General features: G+C 35.5%; 1 protein-coding gene across 2 annotated transcripts; it reads right to left on the bottom strand.

The window, feature by feature from the left end:
* Positions 1 to 6,291: 6,291 nt before the first annotated feature.
* LOC140155880 (beta-glucuronidase-like) lies at positions 6,292 to 22,262 on the bottom strand. 2 transcript variants are annotated; one of them, XM_072178877.1, is made up of 13 exons: positions 22,129 to 22,262; positions 21,448 to 21,584; positions 20,502 to 20,684; positions 19,721 to 19,896; positions 18,629 to 18,771; positions 17,582 to 17,766; positions 16,451 to 16,591; positions 15,735 to 15,910; positions 14,526 to 14,675; positions 12,057 to 12,147; positions 9,818 to 9,994; positions 7,906 to 8,041; positions 6,292 to 7,539 (listed from the first exon to the last, which is right to left on the bottom strand). In XM_072178877.1, the coding sequence occupies exons 1-13, from the start codon at positions 22,211 to 22,213 to the stop codon at positions 7,376 to 7,378; spliced, it is 1,944 nt and encodes a 647-aa protein (XP_072034978.1). In that variant the 5' UTR covers positions 22,214 to 22,262; the 3' UTR covers positions 6,292 to 7,375. The 2 variants fall into 2 exon arrangements, with proteins under 2 accessions (XP_072034978.1, XP_072034977.1); XM_072178876.1 differs by lacking the exon at positions 12,057 to 12,147 and adding an exon at positions 10,398 to 10,491.
* Between the last annotated feature and the right edge of the window lie 68 nt (positions 22,263 to 22,330).

Genomic DNA, 22,330 nt, shown 5'->3' with positions numbered 1-22,330 from the left:
TTTATATTATGTTATTTTTTTCCCAACGTAATTGCCAATATAAAAGTTTTCAATATATCTGTATTTACCTTTATTATGTATTATCTTACAGTTTACGTATGAATTGTTTATGCTATATATATTACCTCTTTAATAGAGATAGTATTGTTGCTTTATCCTATGACTATTTTCTGCAGTTATCTCTGAGGCACTAGGTTACTGATAAGTGATCATAAACCATACAACAGAACAGCACATAAGTAACTAATAAGAAAATGACAGTTTTTAGTATGGTAACCAATATTTACAAATTATGATTATGAATAGAACCATGTAAAATGGCATCTGTCAGAAATATCTCTTATCTCTTTTTTTAACCATAAGTACTGTTGTTGTTCAACACACTCAAGTCCAATCAGCTTGTGTACCTTAAGCAAATCACTGCACATGTGCATGTGTGCATGAGATGTTGGGCAGGGACTGCATAGGTTTGCATTAAGAAAGTACTGTGTGACCCTATACCATTTATCGCCTTCATGTGGCAGTGGGGTCAACATGCTGATGCAGCCGTTTCGCAAGTGCATCTAGGCGATATCTTTAAACGTGTGCATGTATATGGCAGTGCCTCGAGCAAACGCTAACAATTTGAAGCTGCGCCCAATGAAATGGGCACTGACTTCATTGCCACATCAGGGTGAACGATGGTATAGTGCCAATTGGGCAGGTAATTGTTTAAAATACCCAGCTGCACTACAATCATTCCCGGCCCTACATTTATTTGTATTTCTCGTACTGCTCTTAAAAGTTACCCGCCAGAGAGGTGGGTACTTAAGAAATTTTACCCGCTCAACAACAGATTTACCCACCACTGGCAGGTGATAAGGTACAGTTTTTGGGTTGTAGTTAAGGGTATACGATGTATTGTTGGTCGAAGCAGCAGAAAAAAAGTTGTTCACAGCATCTTGCGAATGGTAGTGAGCTTTAGCAAAAATTGCATTGCTCAATTCATAGCGAGCATGTAGAAGAATTCAAATATCACAGATATACTTTGGTAGGTCTTGTGGTTCTTGAGTGATGTTGTAAAGAGGGCTGAAACAACAACACTTTTGTAAAACGTACATAACTCATTTACAATAATAAATTAAGCAAGTTTTCAAAGTATATGATTTGTAGAATGAACTTTTGCAAAACACCAAAGTGTTATTTTTCAATAATATATTGATTCTGATAATAAAAAACAATACCTTGTATACCCTTAAGTAAATTTAGTACTGTACACGCAGTAAAAGAGATGTAGGCATAATGGATTCGTAGAAGAAAATATGATGGTTTACCCTTGATTTTGTTCTAAGGAATGACTCTCTTATTTTGCTATGCTATGAAAGTGCATTGGCATTGTTTGTAGCGGTCTTCAGGTTTCCCAAAAACATTCGGCAATGCTACTGCATCGTTAGTAATTTATAGTAAGAAAATCTGTCATATTACAATCTTATGATTGTGTGAGCTGTGTTTGGATGACCAAATGTGTGTTTTCTGGTTAGCATTCCTGCCTGGGATAGCCTACCTCATGTAAACCCATTCTGTTGATGGTAGTTTTCTATGCATGTAGGATCACAGGTGCATTTCATATAGGGGTATGAATATGTCACAAATTTAATTTGTCTTCATAATATGTTAGTATAATTTCTTATGAACTTAGCAAAAACAATAACCAAAAAACAAGCATATATGCTGGCAATACTATGACATGTCTGACAAGTATATTCTGGATATTCAAGACTTCACATGTTTTGGTTACTTAAACAATTCATTGGATGTACATGTAAAGCTTTGATGTTCAAATTAAAAAAGAGTTACAGCATTGCCTGAACTTGGTGAATCTGTGGTTAAAATATCCAAGAGTTGGACAGAATAAATATAATTCAACTTGATAACTATTGTCCATTTTACAAAGTGTTGATTTCCAGGACCACATGAGATTAGCGAGTGCAATATTGAAATGTTGTGGGAATATGATGTATAGATGGTATTGAACAAGGAAATGTGATGAGAATAAGCTCAAAACTCTTGCATGTATGTATATGAGCTACTTTATTGAATGTTAGGCAATGAAGACCAACCCATATTTCGTAATATATCCACCATTTTTTAGCAACAAATGAAATTGCTTTTGACTGAAAAAAATGTGACGGAAGCAAGTGAAACTGTGCAATTTTTTTACAAACAAAACAACAAAAACACTATTTGAAAGGTCCATCTGCCCATAGAATATGATTTTCTTAGGTAGCCTAATGGGTACATTTCATTTAGATTTGTATACATTTTCATGTACGTACATGTGTAAGGGCAAGTTTAGGCTATACAAATGGTATGATTTAGCAAGACCAGATCAAGTCTGCATGTTACCAATCACAACAAAACAGCAGTTGTTATAGCAGGCAACAAATTGAGTCTGTAAACCACATAGGGCAGCTAGATATTTGATGACTTTAAAGCAAACTCTCCTGAGATGTTCAAATGCCATGTTAATTAATGTTTGTACATGAAATAGCTACTGGTTTTTATTTTATATCTTCATTCATGTAACATTTCCATTTTGCTGCAATTCCTTCCCAATAAACTCTGCTGACATCAGCTGTATTCAATGAATTTCAACTATAGAAGACACCCACCATGTTGCGTGTCGTACATGGAGAGGGAAAGTAGTAGCCCAGACATCCACCGTGTTGCATGTCACACATGGAGGGGGGAAGTTGTAGTTTGAGATTGGTTCACTGTGTATGTAACCAGCAATCTTACTGAGTGAGAAAGCCCTTCCATATATTTCCAAAGGTCAAATGCTAAACCTGTTATTTTAAAAAGTGGGCCCTAGTTACTTTGCGTTAGATGCACAAAAACTGTTTAAAATCAGCAGAATTTACATAGAAAATGGTGTTGGTTATTTACAGACACAAATGTGGTTTACAGTTAAAGGTACTTATCATCAGGTGTGCCAGGGCATTTTCTTCAAGTTGACATTAAAAACAAAAAGAATTTGACCCAAATTCCATGTGTGAGGTTCGTGGAACTAGTACCCACTTGTTACATTTGAGGTTTTGCATTTGATCTTTGGAATAACATGAGGTTTTTCTTGTCCAGTGGCAAAACATGGTTTTTAGCGTATACTTGTTTGTTCTCTTAATGCTAGTATGCACAAACCGGTGTACTGCTTATGCTTTCCTAGATCCAAAAAAATATGATTAGTTTTAACCATAACAATCCAATATGGCGGATCTATATGGAGTAGCCCTTCTCCTATTAAATTCATTGGATGAATCCCTTACAAAAGTGATGTGAAGACAAGTGATGTGAAAAAGGTGTTGATGTGATACTTGCTTGGTCTATTGGTACAGTTATGGTGCTGTTGATATGCGTTGTGATATTTCAGTGAATTTCAAATTCTAAAAGTTGAAATTTTCACCTTTTAAAATTTTATGAAAAAGATCAAAGTTATTGTGTACCTCTCAATGTGTTAATGTGTATTTGGGAAACTAATATATTGGCATTACTCACTTGTTACTAAGTTGAAAAGTGGCATAACATTATATGGAACTAGGGAGGATTATATTTTCACAAGGGTGCTGGAGCTTGAATGTATGATGTCATTTTGACATCAGTAACCTGTGTGTGACCAATCAGCTAGTTTGAACGATGTCAAATTTGCATCATGCATATCAGCATGTATAATAATTGTACATGTTGTCAATTGTCAAACCTCCTCTCTGGTGGCTTGGGTGACAGCTTTCATACTCAATGCACCTTGGTGCCCCAAAGAAGTGACTTGTATGGTCTCTCATGGACAAATAACTAAAAACATGTGTAGTGAATACAGTTTATAAAGCTATGAATAATATGTACACTGCTATAATGAATTAACAATAAATTGTGATTTTTGAAGAAAATTTTTGTTTTATAGATTGTTTGTGTAATTGGTCGTCTTTGATACTAGTTTCAATCCGACAAAAGAATTTATATCCAGCCCCGATATCCATCATAAAATGTGAAACTACATATGCCTGGGTGAAGGGGCATTGCCTATTATTGTACATCCATGTTTATTTAGCACCTTAGACAACTTATAATTTCCTTCCAGGAGATTATGTAGCCTGTACTCAAAAATTTTAAAAAGCGGTTTGATATTTTTCAATACATGTAGCTGTAAAAAACACTTATTTGCTTTTGTACCATTTACACTTTGAAGAAATTCATCAATTGTGCCATTTCCTTGGGTGTTAATTAATTAGGGTAAAGGTTGATATCATCTAAATGGGGACAGTTGACAAAAGCATGAATAGCTTCCTGATATCGTAGTGATCAATTTTTGAATAGACACCAAGATGATCAACTTCTGGAAACTTCTTCTGGGCAAAGGTTATTCAGATTCACAAAAATAAAAGTGCTTAGATTAAGTCAAAAGGATTTAGGAAAAGTATAGTTGACCTTTGGGGTCTGCCTTCTGAGTGACTAACATGCTCACCATACCTCAACAAGACACTGATTGTTTCTGGTAATGGGCTGTTTCTCACTCTTTATCTATAACACAAGGTCTTCCGACATATTCCAGGTTTTGTGAGGAAAAAGTGCCAAATATTGTTATGGTGAAATTAAAGTTAAGAAATGCCTCCTAACAATCTTACCTGCATCCTTAAAGAAAGACACAAACACAGTTTGGAAATTAATTTTATAACAATCTTTATTGAAGATACAAAACTTTTATTTTAATAAAAAATTATTTGACATTAAATATTAGATTTACCACATCCAAAAATAACATTTTTTGAAAAAAACAATTAGTACAATATAAATATAAATTCTATATTCAGATATTAGGTGGCTTTACAATACCAGTTAAAGGTGCAAGCAAGGAATCTAATCAAGCACACAATTGTAACACACTGCATGTGAGTTGGTTGCCTTTTAACATCAATTTGATTAATCAAAAATCAGCACACAGATCATCACTAGCACATCATTCTTAGGTCATTTCAAGGTGTCCGTTTTGTATTTGATTGCAAGTCTCTTGATGAGCCCACTTGATATGAACAATCATTTTTGTGGAGGTGATAAACTGAAACTCAGCAGTCTTTTCAATAGAAGTATAATGGAGCTATTCATGCAGGTTGCTACATAAAATGACATTCAGAGTTTCGTCTCTGTTGATCCACACTTTCATCACACTTTTTTCATGTTTACAATGTTTACTGCACTGACCCCTGATATGAATATGTCCCAAATTTTGTTTTCATGTCAAGAGAGATCTTGGTAAAGTGCATTTGGCTTCCTACACGAGCGTCTGTGTGTGATACACACAACTTGCCTTTTATAATAATTCATTCTTTATCCATCCATCCATCCATCAACTGATAGGTGTTATGCAAACTTAAAGCATCTTTATGCTCATGATGGTTACAGAGTACTTTTTTCAAAACTTGCTTAGTCTATAGATAAACTGGCATTGTGTTAATATTTGGTACACAATCTGTTGGTCTGAGATAAACAATGCAGGGCAAAAGATCCCATAGCCTACATAGAAGAATTTGATTGCATCAATAAATATTAACAAAAATGTTATCAAACTTGCTACAAGCTACATAATATCACACAATAAACAACAAAGGTTTGAAAGGGTGGACCTTAAAAGATTTCATGTGGTCTGCCATAGGCACTTTGTATTATTTTGCCTTGTGTGAAACAACAGAAAGCATCCTGAATGTAAACATGTGATTTGTGCATAGTGCCCAATATCAGATGACAAAAAAACCATCCCTGTACAAGCTGTGGAGCGTTCTCTGTGATTCGATGAGAGCAGGCAGAGATCAAGAAAAAAATAGCCTTGCACAGTAAAATATTCTATATCGTCACCCTCTGTAGTCACTATAAGGGGTGTGGATGAGCTATTCATCATTATGTAGTGTTTACAATGATAATGAAATATGGCATCCCTATGTTATGTAACTCAATACTTTCTTGGGTTAGTTGACATTTGTAATGCTATGTAAATACACCTCCACTATGTTACTCATTTATTTTCTTGGGTTAGTAGACATTTGCAATATGTAAATATACCACCGCTAGTGACGTAGCCAGTGGGGGGAAGTGCTCCCAGCTCATCATGGCCGTCGGTTCATGTAAGGCCATTGGTAGACAGAAGTTGTTGGTGAAAAAAAAGGGTGAACAATAGCCTTATTTTTTACCCTACTTTTGCAGAGTGAAAGAAAAAAGGGAAAAATTTTAAGTAAAAAATGTTTACAAGTTGTGCCCCCGTTCAAATCCTGGCTACGCCACTGGCCACCACTATAATGTTACTCATTTATTTTCTTGGGTTAGTAGTCCCTGGCCTAGGTAACAGGTACATTTTATCAAAATGGAATGCATCTTTTTAAATTACATTTTAAAATACAAGTCACTACTTGCCATTTTTAAATGATCAGAATCAATATACCTTCTTTGGAAAATAATGGTTAAATAGATTTTCTCAACAGGAATTCATAATAAGTTATAGCATTTCTACGAGTACGCCTACCATCATTATCACAGTACCTGTGCCGCTGCTCCCTGTGTAAATGGTAGAGCTTCATCAGACGTGTCTTTGACTTCATCAGGACTGATAAAGTCAAAGACACATTTGACAAAAGCTCAACCACTGACACAGGGACCAGATGCACCAGTACTGTGATAACCGATGGTTGTTCCCATAATGAATTTCCCATTGACTATTGCACATTACTATACCTCATAAATATTTATAGGTAATCCAGACATCTTATTGGTTAATAACGCCAGCGTCCGAGTATTGTATTTTAACTACTTCCCAGCGTCTTGCAATTACGCGCATGCGGGGAAGTAGAAACTTCCACACACCTACTACCACACAGTGTCTTGACTTGCGCGCCATTGTTCCTTCAGACGTAACATTATGCTACACAACGATTCTGCAAATGCGTTTATTGTGAAAATGGCGTCTGCTGCAGTTACAAGATTAACGATTGATAATACACAAATTTGACGTTTTAAGAAACAAAATGTTATTTATGGAGTGTTAAAAAGAATATATGAATCTAAATTGATTGAACAGAAATCCTCCAATAAAATCAGGTAAGCAAAATATTATTATGCTAGCCAGCATGCTGACCGATACCGGTGTGTTTTGACTTTTAAAATATTTATGAGGTATAGTAAAACAATTACAACATGTTCTATTTTGGGGAAGTATTCAAATCTACTGGTCCCTCGGTGTTGCATGATTTGACTACTTCCCTCCGCTGGCACGTCAGGAAGTAGTCAAATCATCCAACACCTTGGGACCAGTAGTTTTGACTAATTCCCCTCAAAACATATTGTATTTGTATAATACTATTTAAAGAATGGTATTACTCTTCACAATATTGTTATGCTTATTACAGTTAGTAAGTGTATCATTGATCAGGGATTGGTATCGTTGTCGCAGCAAGTGGGCTGATGCCTTAGGCTGTCTCTGCCTTGTAAACACCCCTTTTTTGTTGCCAACTGCTCGAGTGACACCTGTAAAATTAGACAAAATAAATATATTCTGTGTTGAGCTTTTTTTGGATGTAATCAAAAAATTAATAAAACTGTTAGAACTTATTTTCCTTTCATGTATTTTGGCATATTGGGTAGAGTCTCAAACGGGCAACATTTACATACAGAGTGAAATGTTTTCACATTTCACATTAATTTGGCAAATTAGGGAGCTCCGTTGTCGAAAGTTTTCATCACCCTATGAACAATAAATATTCATCAAAGAAAAACACTCTAATTAGACAACCTATCTAACCTCTCTCTGCTGCCCTATTTAATTTAAACATACCCCACAGCGCGGCGGGATTGACATGTTACTTGAAAATTCACCAGTTCTATTCTACTTACTTTGGTCTGTCATGAAATCTGCAAAATTCCAAATGAGTTCTCCAACAAAGAAATCTTTCCTTAGCTGATCAAAGGCTGCATGGTAATTCTTTAAGAATTCTACCTGGTATTCCTCTGTGAACATCAATGGGGGATCCTGCAGAATTATAGAAACAAAGAAGCAACCTTAGCATAGATGTCACTATCTGCAAACATAATCCTAAACCTATATAATATCTTAATCCTAATCCTTATAAATCCTGCCTTGCCTCTAATCCAAACTCATCCGTAAATCTAACCCTACTCCAAATCTAAAAGTATTGTTTGAATGGCCATTCAGAGACTTGTTGCCATGCACCCGTCTTTACAATGGGTATACCCATGCAGCTTCTAGGTTTGTAGACATTCTGCTTATTTGTAGTTCACTATTCATCAGATAACTATGAAAACTATTGCAGGTGAGTATTTGGAGATCATTTTTTAAAAGTTCCATTTAAATTATTACTTGAAAAATATCATGAAAATAAAATCAAAGTAGGACTTGAAAACAGGGAACTTGTACAATGCATACAATGCATTTTAGACTTATATAAACATAGCTATTCCATTTTCAGTAATGTAAATATCACATTTGTTGGCAGGCGCATATCAAATTAGTATCAATATTTTTTCAAGTCAATCACATGATAATAGTTGCGAGCCATGACTACCACTAGTAGCAGTCACAACTATAGTTAACTTAGTAGTACAACCCTAGCTTCTTGCTCCACCAAAAATCTATTTTATTGTAATTTGTGAAACCTGAGACTAATATATACCGTGACAATCAATGGAGTAAAGAGCTTGCTTCCAATCTCTTTAGTTATATTAGTCTCAGGTGAAACTAACTAAAGACAATAGGACAATAAGTCCATGTCAGTCAATATTGGTTAGGTAATAAAATTCAGAAACCATCCATAAATAAACAATGTCATTTACAAAAGGCGGTTCATGAAGTAAATATGAGCTACTATGCCATAATGAATTGGTCATTTGATGAAATCATGGTCTAGTTAAGGGCTGGGGTATGAACGTTTGGACAGTATTTATTTTGGGACATTAGAGCACATCAGACATATCGAATTGCATTCTGAATACGAAGAATGTCATTCTGATATCAAATAATTTTGATTTTTGAAAATCGCAATTTAATACACATTTTATATCAAATCATTAAAAATCGATATTTTTGATATTTAACAGTACTTGAAGTAAACTTTATAAATCTGATGATTTATACTTAAAGTGTATGTAGGTGGGGTGAAAAGTCGACGATCAATTGAAAATTTGGACCTTTTCAGATTGAAGATATGGATTTTTTTTCCCAAAACACCAAAAAAAATTAGGTCTTTTTGGGGAAAAAATCCATATCTTCAATATGAAAGGTCAAAATTTTCAATTTACCTACGGCTTTTCCTTCCTGCTACATACACTTTAAGAATATATCATTAGATTTATATAATTTACTTCGAGGACTGTTATATATCAACAATTTGAAAAATATCTAATTTTTATAATTTGTCATAAAATTTGTATTATATTGTAATTTTCAAAAATGGAAATTATTTGATATCAGAAAGACATGCTTCAGATTCAGAATGCAATTCGACAGGTCTGAGGTGCTCTCATGTCCCACAAAAAATACTGTCGAAACGCAATAAACGCTCATTTTAGATCCCTTAAGCAAAATGAAAACTTTGAATATCTCACAAGTGTGAATTTCTGTACTACATTATTTGCTTCAAACCTCCTGACTTTCACAAATTCATATAAGCTAGCATGTTTTACTTTTGTGGATACTCAATCAATGCGGAAAATATGTAACACATCTGTTTATACTCATTATGTTTTGTTTGAGTCAATCTGATGTTTGTCTGTTAGTATGTACACTTACAACATGAAATCCTGGGATTGTGTCAGCTCCATATTCCGACTGTATGACAGGTTTATTGAACTCTTTGTGCCATTCAACCAGGTCATTATTGGCTTGCAATGTGATGACCTCTAAATGACCTGGGTCAGAGTACCAGGCATAGTATGTATTGATACACAGGACATCAACATACTGGGCCTGTAAAAAATATTCAAAGGTTTATCTCCAGCATCAAAATAAGTATAGTTGTACATCATTTAAGCCTATATGGGCACCCCGAGTCTAAAACATAATGCTGTAATTTACTATTCAACTCTTAAAAAAGGATAGCCTACTAACCATTCAAATTTGAATTGAGCATTTTCAAACAATTATCTATGAACATTAAATTATGACTAAACATCTTACACGACTCATTACAAAACAACCACTCTGGACAAGCTGAGTGTGAGTCCTAATATATTTCTCTGAGAAATACAATGTTGTTTCTCACACATGCTTCAAATAATAGATTTGAACAGGTTTCCAATACCAAAATCAAGTAGGCCTATTGGTTAGGCCCAACTGGCTATTACCATTAAAAAAGTCTTTTATTGCTTACTGCTTGATCAAGTTGAGGAGGGAAAGGCATATCAGCAATAGTAAATGTCACTGGGCGAGTAGGATCCAAGGACTTAACATGAGCTATTACACTCCTGCAAGATATAACCATGGACAATATTGGCTTTTTATTAAATGGAATTATGTTGATTAGCACTTCTAGACATTATAAAATTCATGATGGATTGCCATGATGCAGGAATGAAAAAAAGCTGCAAGTAAGTTTGTGCCCATTACATGGCTTCACGCTCTCGCAAATACTATGCTACATGGCGATAAAACATGAAATAAGCATATAATTTATTTTGAATGCAACCAAAGTCAAAGCTGAATCAATGGGGAAAATAGTACCACCTATATCTATAACATGGTCCTTTTTGTGGTTGTTTTGTGTAACACAAAAAGTCAAGTGATTTAAAAAATATTCTGACTTTACAAAAATGATTTTTATAGCAAAGTATTGTATATGCCTAATTTCATGGACAAATGTAATATGATAAAACTATCTAAGCACTTAAGTAGATAGGCTTTCATGACGGGATTCCATAACAATTGATTTTTATTCGGGTGCGCTGTTGGATATCACATTACCGGTGCAGCCGGTCAATGTGTGAAAACTGGTGCAGCCAGTTACTGTGTGAAATTGGTCAAGCTTTCATCAGATGTGGCACTGACTTCATCACAAAATCTTGACCAATTTCACACAGTGACTGGCTGCACCAGTACTGTAGTTTTCACACATTGACCGGCTGCACCGGTAATGTGATATCCGATGGCGCACCCGAATAAAAATCAATTGTTATCTAAGCACTCATGATAAATATATACTTCAGAATCTGACAAATCTTTAGACTTGTGGGATATGCAGATCAAGTGAATCCCATTCCTTGAATACCAGTATGAAGAATTTGTCAAAAGTTTTAGTTAGTAGCCTGAGCTTTCAACACTGGCAGAATATTAATTACCCAGATGCAGATATGTCAACATTTCAGTACATCCTGGAATCAAGGACACCTGCAGCAATCATGGGGATTGTCAGAAATGTGTGCAACCTAATAGTTACTAAAATGTTTTAATCAAGGAGATTGTTAAATATGGCTGTCAAAATGTGACATTTTCAGTGAACCTCCTGCATAATCAGAGAGACGTGGCATCTCTGCATATGATAATATTTGCTTAGCTTAGCTCAAGTTAAAGACAAATCTGTCCCAAGTCTTTATCAGTCAACATTAATGGGTAAATTTTCCTGGGAAAATTTTCTGGACAGATGACCAATGCGAATTATCGTGACCTCACTATTCAAGTCTTAGTCATTTTGAGTTGGAATAGTATTCTAGGCCGCAATTGCGATAGAAATTCTTGCATATCAAATTGATTGAATATTCAGCTGTAATTTCAAAAATATCTACCTATGGAAAAAATATTTATCTGCAGAAACTCTCACAATAACATTATTAACTTGTGACAAGTAGCTAATTTTGCATCAAATGAGGAATTCTTCTTTATTCAAATACATTGGTAGACAACCCGCTGTGCTCAGGTCACATTCCATAAGGCTAATATGTCTGCGCCCATGGGTGTCACATGTCCAGAAAACTTTCCCGAGAAAATATACCCATTAATGTTGACTGTTTATGAGTATCTGAGTTACGATGCTTACAGCATGATCTGTTGTAGGTTGAGAACCACCACCAACCACAAATGTGACAGGACGAGTTGAATCCAATGATCTAACATGACCTATAACACTCCTACAAGCAAGCAAGCAAGCAAGCAAACGAAGTGAGGAAAATGATATTAGTGTAAGCTTGATTGAGCCACAATTCTAAATGAGATTTTGTCAGACCTTTTGAGCTCAATCAGTAAAGCTGAATTTAGACTTTGATTTGTGTGTGTGACAATGCATGTTCAAAATCCTGCAGACATGTTAATTTGATTATGTGAAACAAATTGAGGCAGCTTTGAACTGTAGTCCAAGATGTAGGCTAATTAACATACTGGAGGTTTTTTTCTTCTGTTTAAGCGTTGTTTGAGAGCCACACGGTTAGCCACTTTGAAAGTGACTCTTGTTTAGTCCTGTTTTGTTTTATTTTGTTTTGGTACAACTTCCCATCCAGTGCTATCTGTCCGCCAGGCCGGATCGCTCAGTTCCCATATGTTGTATTTATAAATGTTTTTAATAATAGAACATTTTTGATGTAATATTTTTGAATGTGCAATTATGTATTTTTAAATGTTTGTTGGCAAATAAAATGAAATGATATGATACCCTGGTCAGCGCCATTCTGTAAAGTACAATTATCTCGTAATTTTGTGGCATAAAATGCAATATAAAATATGTGGCTTCCTGTTTTTACAATCAATTTATAATGATGAGAAGTTCATTTAGCACTGGTTGATGTATATGATTATTATGATCAGTGGCGTATCGTGGCTGCCCCAACCCGGGGGCTGAAGAAAATTCAATTTTGCCGCCCTTCCTCAACAGCCCGAAAAGGTTGACCCAATTTTTTTCTCGGTCGTTTAAAAGAGTGAAGAGCAAAAAAAAAAAGGTTTCAGGCACTAGTGCCCTAAAAGCAGCACATTTTGATGTACAGCCTGTCTCAAAAACAAATTGTGCAAGTGAAAAGCGCCCTCTTTGGCAATTAAAAAATACCGTTGTGATATAATGCTTACATCAACGTCACGGCGAAAGTCTTAGCTCTTAAATGCTGTTTGTTTTGTTCAATTTGCTTGTTCCAATTTTGAGATATGTTTATTTAACAACGAAAGGGTAAAATCACAATTGTGCCACTTTTACTAGGGAAGAGAGCTGTGCATGTAAATCAATGATAGCTGATGTTGATGCGTCTAATGCACTCCCCCTTCGGGTGCATCGACGTATCAACATCAGCACGCGTGGATTATTTTGTCTAATATCTCTCCCAACAAGTAATACATGTTCATTAACCTATAACATGTATAAGTGCGCAATATTTGTTTGTCTTTTAACATGTCTACGAGAACATTATTTACCATGATAAAATCATTGACATGCACATGCAGAACAGCAGAATGTGAAATCCATTTTTACAGCAGAATGTGAAATATTTATTTATCTTTTAATCTCTTTTAAGTGGAAAAAGAGAATCATCATTCCTGCATCATGATAAAACAGTAAAAACAGTAAAAAAAAAATTTGTATTGTGTAATTGATGTCTTCTTTTGATTTCACGAAGGAATTCTTGATAAACTTGATGCTATCACTATTACATGTAAACCCCTCTTCCCTAGTAAAAGTGGCACAATTGTGATTTTACCCTTTAAGTCTTTAACTAAACATATCTCGAGATTAAAACAAGCAAATTGAACAGAACAAACAGCATTTGAGAGCTAAGACTACACCCTTGACGTTGATGTAAGCATTTTTTCACAACGATATTTTCCAATTGCCAGAGAGGGCGCTTTTCACTTGCACAATTTTTTTTTAGACAGGCTGTATAGTACCATTTTTTCAGAAATTCTTATGCATTATCAAATTTTTCCGCCCTTTTTTATTTAATAATTCTTTTTGCCGCCCCCTTCGTTTTTGCCGCCTCTTCTTCTTCCGCCTCCCCTTCATTTTGGCCGCCCCCTGCTTTTACCCCGGGGGGCTGGCGCCCCAAAGCCCCCCAAAATATGCGCATGATGATTGTACACTTAGGAGATTGAAAATGTAAAATGGTCGAGCAATTGGTACATAATGAAGAGTATATAAATGAATTCCAATATATCGTCAGCCTGCTACGCTAATTGCCCAAGTCATTTTTTTGTAATTTTGAGAACAAACTACAAAATATGGTTCAAGCATGCATTTAAACATATTTATTCACCAATCTTTGCATAATAACAAATGATAATGATACAAATGAAAGGGAATAATCTGAAATAATAAGGGTGATTACGTAACTGATGCATGCTTGAACCACATTTTGTTCTTTGTTCTCAAAATTACAAAAAATGACTTGGGCGATTAGCGTAGCAGGCTGACGATATCATGACACTGACACAGACATATTCACACACATACATACCCCCACCCACCCTGTGTTCACAGCCATTACACTTCCCACAACACCAATACTCCCCCACCCCCAACACACACACTTACTTGAAGTATGGCCCTGCAACGGATGCTTTGGAATTAGGCTCATTTGCTACAGACCACATTACAACAGATGGACGATTTTTGTCTCTTCTCCACATCTCTGTCATTACTTCTATATGATGTGCAAGGGATGTATTGTCAAAGTTTTCCAGTCTGTGGAAGATAACACAAGACATTGTGGACCATGATAAAATCAGTTCCAAAAAGATAGATAAAAAATGTTTCATGAAAAAAATCTGACTGACAAGTATAATTGCATGTTACAACATGTGAATACTCTGAAGATGGCACTCACTAGAGTACCGAAAGCTCAACCCTCTAAAAAGGAATTCTCTGTCCTAGGGAAAGATTAAATCCTTCTCAAGCAACATGCATTACTAACTCAAAGATTTATTTTTCACTCTATGATAATTCAAATACTTTTTTCTATTATTTTCACTAATTTCACAGTTTCTAAATAGACCTCTATATTTTTAGAATTTCCTTGAAGTGGGAAATTATGTGAAAAGCATGATGGTGGCAATTCCCACTTCTACAGAATTTCAAAGATGTTTGCATCATTACATAACACTACATAACTGGTAGGCTTTTATGTTAAAAACATCACTGGGTGCAATACTTATTGGTTATTGAATATAAGCCTTAAGTATTGAAATGATGTTCATAAAGCATATTAAACCAGGACAGCAGGACCATAACCCAATCAATTCCATTTGGTGTCGATATGGTCCACAAAATGTGACAATTGTACCACAAGGTCATGTAAAATGAGTTGCATGAACTTGCCTGGGAATGTAGGACCAAGAAACCCCACTTGAAATGGTGCAAGAACTTGTGACTTTCTTTTGACATAATTATTGCTTTGCCAAAATATTGCTTTATTAAAAACATCTACTAGTTAAACAAAACTACCAGAACTTGTCTCAAGTTGTTATGGAATTTAAAGGGTGATCTGATTTTTGTAGTAGTGGAAAGCCTGAATTTCTCACTCAACATATGCAATCTTACACATTTTAGTTCACACAATGAAACATCATATCTTAGGCATTAAATTTTACTGGTCACACACCTTTAAAAAGCTGTTTTAAAACCAAATTACTTTCTAAAAGTGCATAAAAGGGTTACACTGGACCAGTTCAACAGGACAACTAAGCAGGTGAAAGTTAGAAAAGTCCACAAGGGGCAATAATATTCTATGATAGTGATACATACGTTTTGATTCCTACTCCAGGGCTTTCATCAATGACCACAATACCAAGCTTATCACACAAGTCCATGATCTCTTCTGCATAGGGATAATGACTAGTACGGAATCCATTAGCACCTAGCCATTTCAGGAGGCTGAAGTCTTTGATGACCAGTGGCAAGTCCAGACCTTTACCTCGGATCTGTATGGGGTACAAAACCAAAAGCACAAATGGCCATGAACTAAAGTATTTTGCTGTAAACATTTGACAAGAGCATACTTCCGCCATAATAACAAGGGGCTCCGAAAAGTAGTATGTGTGCTTTACGCATCATAATCATTGTTAATTCTGCTGTCATACGCGTTATGAGAGGCGCCTTGTCAACATCGCAGAAGTATGCTCTCTCTCTCGTCAAAGGTTTGCAGCAATTTATTATAATAATAAACCGTGCAAGTGACAAATATTAAAGCCATCTATTTACTAAAGACAAAATCTGGCATTTAACATTTCTTCTCTTGTAGGTAATGCTGTTGAATTTGGAAACTGTGTTTGTATTAACACATTTGAACACTATTTGTTATGTTTTATGAAATAAGCATGAGCTTGTATTATGACCAAACTGATCTGTTTATGAACCTCAATTATTTGGTGAAGCAGTTAGGCAACATAAAATCTGACTGTCACTATAAGTAATTTTGTGTGCATTGCATTTTTGATGGATTTTTTTAAAGTTCTACTTACATCAGCATCTTCATGTTTGTTGACTCCATGCAGATAAAATGGCTGACCATTGATTAAGAATTGTTTGTCTGTTGTCTTTACTGTCCTTATACCCACTGGTAGTCTGTAGATATCATGCACACCAGAACTAGATACGTTCACCTATCAAATAAAACAATAGCAAAATAACAATTTGAACCTATTGACAAACCTGACATCACATGCCGTTTAGCTGGTTTAGGTATATGATTTATTCTGTGAAGAAAATAACAATAGACAATATGCCAAATACAAACTGATTTTTCAGTTCAACAGCTAAAGTATCTGGAGGTCTAACAACTCGTGCATGTCAAACTGTATGAGATAAATATGAGAGAGAAGAACTTATGTTCTTGGCATCCCCACACGCATTGAACTATTAAATATTCATAACCTCATTAATAAACGCGATGCGTGCGATCCAATCATATTTTATTATTTGTGAAAACGCCGAACGCAAATCGAGGTCATTAATATCTCACAATTGACCGCAAAATGCGTAATTGTTCCAATGTCGCACACAATTGACTTCTGCGTGCGCCAGATTGTGCGGCCAACGAACTGCGGGCGGGCTGGCTGCCGTATTTGGATGGCGCGCTACCATGTTTGCACAGATTCTGATACGCGCTTTTGTTATTGGTCGTTTTGTTTTAGCCTGATCGATTTTGGGAAAGGGAAGATGTAAAATTGTTTATTTTTACAAACTTTTGAGGAAAATTTTGTGTTATTTTGTAAAGTTAAAAGATCAAAGTGACGGTTATGAATGAGGTTAATAACTTTGCATCGGTTATATAGTCGGGCATTGTGAAAAATCTAAACATTTTGCTTTGGACCTCGGAATATCCCTCGGGGATATTCCTCGGTTCCAAAGGCAAAATGTTTAGATTTTTCACAATGCCCTCCAAATAACCGATGCAGTTATTAACCTCTAAATATTGATGGCATATCCTTCCAGTTAGTACACATGAAAACCCACAAATATTGCAATAAGCCATTTGAAGTTTGTCAAAATACTCAATTAATACTAAATATCCTTGTATGTGAAATGAAGCTGTCTAAGGTCATCAATTTCCCAATATTTACATAAACATGCAGTCTTATCAAAAATGTTACCTTCATTTTGTACAAATATGCTGGTGTATCACTCATAGTATACGGCCACCAAAACTTTGCATTCTTGACAGTCAGTTTACCCTTTGTACCACTGTACTTGGCAATCAGCTGATTGGCAGCATCAAATAGTTCTACTGTTACATTCACTGCACCAGAAATGTGGGCAATGGAAAAATCTATAATACCTGCAATTAGTGTGAAATAAAATAAATTCACATCAGTTTAATAATTCGAGACAAAATTAAAGACTCGTTTGTATCTGACGTCACTGCCAATTAAGCTCCCCACAATTCCAACCCTAGATTGGTTAGTAGCGTGTAAAAGGAAGGTTGATTCATCTGGTGCCATCATCGGAGAAAAGGAATCGCAGAAAATGGCAATTATTTACAGTACTGTTACAAGGCAAAAAACAACTATTCTAGGCAATGTTTGAATGGTGCCTTCAGGAAAGGAAGTTTCCTATTATTAAGACCTACCTTTCGAGATGGTTTGTATGCTTAAAGGTGCAAAATTAACCATAAGGCACACTGTTAATTGCCACGTTCAGAAACTCAAATCATCACAACAAATTGAAAAAAATCATTTCTGAGTTTGATTGACAGGTGACGTCCGATGCAAACTAGTCTTTTTAAATAAGCATTGGACATTTGACACATTTCTTCCAATCCGCTTGTTAACTTTACAAGATTTATTATTTACAGTAAGAAAGATAGTGCTTTATTAAAAATATTCAGAAATAGAAACATTTACCAGAACAATTTCAGAGAAAGTAATTTTTCCCTAATTTAATTAGCAACACTTTGACTAATACAAACTTCTGACAGTGTGCAATATAATTAGAGTGTACAGGAATACAGCAGACAAAAGTGAAGTATACCATTCATGCCAAAAAGCACATTACACATGCTCATGACTACAATTGTGAGGTTGTGATTTGCTGCCAACCATCAAATGCAAACGTACAAAGCCGGTTAAATAGATTTGAACAATATATTACATATTGATATTGTCAGTTTCAAAAGTCTGCAACCTCTCCAATGTACCTACCAGTGCTTCCAGATATAGTTGTATTTATGGTAATATCATCAATATACACAAGTGGTGTAGTATACAACTTGACTGGTCTTTGAATGCCTGCGTAATTGAAGAAATCCATCTGCAAGTTTTGCACATAGTAGCCAGGTGGGTATCTGTTGCATCAGAAAAATGTTTACATATATTTGTGTTAATAGATAATAAATGATACCAACATATGCAATAACAGATTTCTCATGACTCTTTTTTTAATGATAGCCAATGGGGCTGTTAATTCTAATATTAATAATGAACTGGCCTGACTTCATTTATTATTTGCCTGATATCTGCACGTGCACTATTCAGACTGATCTCAACCTTGTTACTCATAACAAAGGTGGGAACATTACCAACCACTGTTATTTTTCTAAGTTAATTTCACTTTTTTTATTTAACAGAAGTCAAACAGCAAAGTTTCTAATTGAGTTTATGTTGTTTCAACTAGATATCTCACACTCATTTTCTGATTTAACCCTCAAGTTTGGCATACATGAAGTACAACACACTGTTTGTAAAGTAGATATCACAGATTGTGGGATGTGTAAGCAACATACATAAACTTATACCCAGTGCTAGAAATAAGCCAAACTTTTCAAGGGCCATTTAAGGTCTGAACTCTTCACATCCTAATCAAATATGTAGGACGTACCACTCAATTGTAAAATCAGCATAGTAAATGTTCAACTGATTAAAGTCTTTTAAAGATCTTAATGTTACACTAGTCCACCTTTGTGACCGACTTCAGACTTGTATATCAACCACAGGTAATGCCTAATAACAGGGAAGGATTGGTGTTAAAGTCAGCATTAATTCCATCTGGATGACATTGGTAACAATTTCATGGGCCATGCAGGCCTACAGCATAGTTTATCAGTAGGACTGCAGTGATTTTCAGAAGTTTTTGGCCCAAGGGCCTGCCTTATTTCTAACACTGCATATACCTGACAAGAATACTAGTTTACAGTAAAGAGTCATCATGGAACTGCACACCAACAAGACACTAATAAATACGAAAGTTGACTGTTACATTTCATATCACCATATCAAGACTTATCTAACAATTACCTCTTTGTATCACTTTTGTGTGTGACAGTTCCTGGAGGCAGTGTGTCAGGAGTAAGCGTATTGTTAACTGCAACTGTTATTCTGTTTTCTTGCCCATAGTTTAACAATGATGTCACTTCAGCCTCAAATGGCAGATGCCCTCCTTCATGAGTGACTACCTGCTTGGAATTCACCCACTGAAACATCAAGTATACCAAGAAAAGCAGTTATATGTAATGATAGATACGTTCACGGGCATAGCCTGTAATTGGCGGGCCGGGATGGCATATTACCCCAATTTATCCCATATTACCTCAATTATCAGGCTTTCCTCATTCAGAATACTGGTTACACGCCTTGAATGATTATTAAACTAGGATGAAATTAGAAGAGATAATTAGTCGGATATCGCATCAAGTCCACACATCATTTTGGATGAGCATTTTTCTTCTGGGATAGGCAAGATTAATGCCTCTGGCAGATGCCAAATTCTAAAAATAATCCTGTGAACTCAAAACAAGACTAGACTAATAAATCAAAGCTATATCAATAGCTATTTGAACTGACTGAACTCCCAGATAGGTGCAGATATCTGGTTTATGTTTTCAGGTTCAACTTTTGAACAGCGAGATTTGGTGACAATGACAGGCACTTGACAAATCCTAACTAATACACTGTATCGCATTAGTGCAATGTTAATTAACAGGAATTTGTGCACATTAATATTTCCACAACGTTTATCAAAGTTTAATACCTTCCTTTTAAAGTTGTTTTGTCATTATTTGCAGAATATATATCTTACCACAACTGTGTTATAGTGTGCACTTTCAAATCTAAGAAAGACTCTATTCAGAGTACTGCCCCATGAGTTAGGTGCTATAAACTCCTTGTCATACCACGCCCAGCCAACAAAATCTCTCAGTGTTCTGTCTTGGGTAACATCATTATAGCTACATGGTACTGGCATGTCTATCACTGCTCCAGTCTGAAAACAAAATGTAATTTACTCAATTAACCAAGTAAACATCAATCAATTATGTATCAAAAATATACATTAATTTTGATGGTCTTGGGTAATGTTATTACAATTTTCATAATAGGCACATGTAATATCAAAAGTATTAATTTTTTCAAATGGAGAAGCAACCTGTGCGTGAACACTGTAATCTAAGGTAGGGTATTATATCACCCCCCCCCACACACACACACACCCACACACACCCCCACACCCCTGTTTATCTTCCAAGGATAGTGCATTGTGATGACATATTGATTTTGCCATTCTAAGGACACACATTTCAAGTTTTGTGAAATTGGAAAGGTGGTGATATAAATTTTTGCAAGAGAGTGGAGGTGCATGTGTAAATAATAAAATGGGGATATTTTTATGTTACTATCCGATAAACTGGGGATATGTCTGCAAACAGGGATATCTCTAGTTTTCTTACTGGCTATACAACCAGGGTGTTTACTGCTAAAGGCATTATTTACGCAGCACGTGAGATCCCCTATTGCATAGTACAGCTCAGAATCAGATGATATACACACTGATTCCAAACTATCTAACTGGGGATACACACCCATGATTTTTTTTGAGCAAAGTGAGGATATATCCACACATGCAATGCAAAATAGCATAAAGCGCAGTTGGTTAGTCTCAGTTGGATAGCTACACACAATATCCCAGTCTTACAAGTTGGGGTGTGTGTGTTAAAATTTGCAAAACTAAATACTAAATCATGCATTACCTTTGCCAGTGACTGCATGAACCATTTTTGAGTAAATCCCTCATCTCGGGCACTTGATTTATCAGCACGAAAATTCCAGAGTCCATTTAGTTCCTTGACCTCACGACTCTCACTTTCTTTTGCATAAAGCATGCCACCTGCAAGAAAAGGATGGAGAGAGGGGGAGAGTAAACACCAACTTCTCAAATTGTGAGTGTTTGAAATACATATTTTCATAAACTATGGGTTGTTGTGACAGTTACTCAGTCATCAGGTATCCAGGTGGTCAAATGGTTATCAAAGTTTACAAATATGATTCTAATTGATTAACTGGAACATGGTGACACCACAGGATTAAGTTCTAAATGAAAGCATATGAAAATGGGACACAGTCCATGGAAACTGTTTTCAAAAACCCCCAATTAGAGATAATGAGGAAAATATGTATGAGAAAATAAGAAACTAACAAGGAATCTGTCACATAAATCGACGTGGTGTCATTACAGCAAAACAAAAACAGTTCTTTAACTTAGATAAGAAATCTAAATTTACAACTTTGGAGACAATTGCTGTGCTTTAGCATGGGATGGATTACATTTGTCATATTTATTTTGGAAATGGAAAATGGTAGAAGTGAACATTGTTGACCTCGTTTTGCTAGATTGTAACACATGCATCACATTTACCTGATAACAATCTTACCTGTTATTGCACCTTGACATATTAGGAATCCATGAAGTAAACACACTATGAAGGGAAAGACAACTTGCTGAATGGACGCCATCATGGCTTAGGCTGCTCAACTTTCAAACTTCACACACTTACTGATGTAATCTGTAATTACAAAGGCAGATAAGAGTATGATCATTGTCCTGGTTTAAAAGATTTATTTACGAATTGTAAA

This window comes from Amphiura filiformis, chromosome 6 (assembly GCF_039555335.1).
Source record: "Amphiura filiformis chromosome 6, Afil_fr2py, whole genome shotgun sequence".
Lineage (NCBI taxonomy): Eukaryota > Metazoa > Echinodermata > Ophiuroidea > Amphilepidida > Amphiuridae > Amphiura > Amphiura filiformis.
This window is presented reverse-complemented; position numbering and strand designations above follow the sequence as displayed.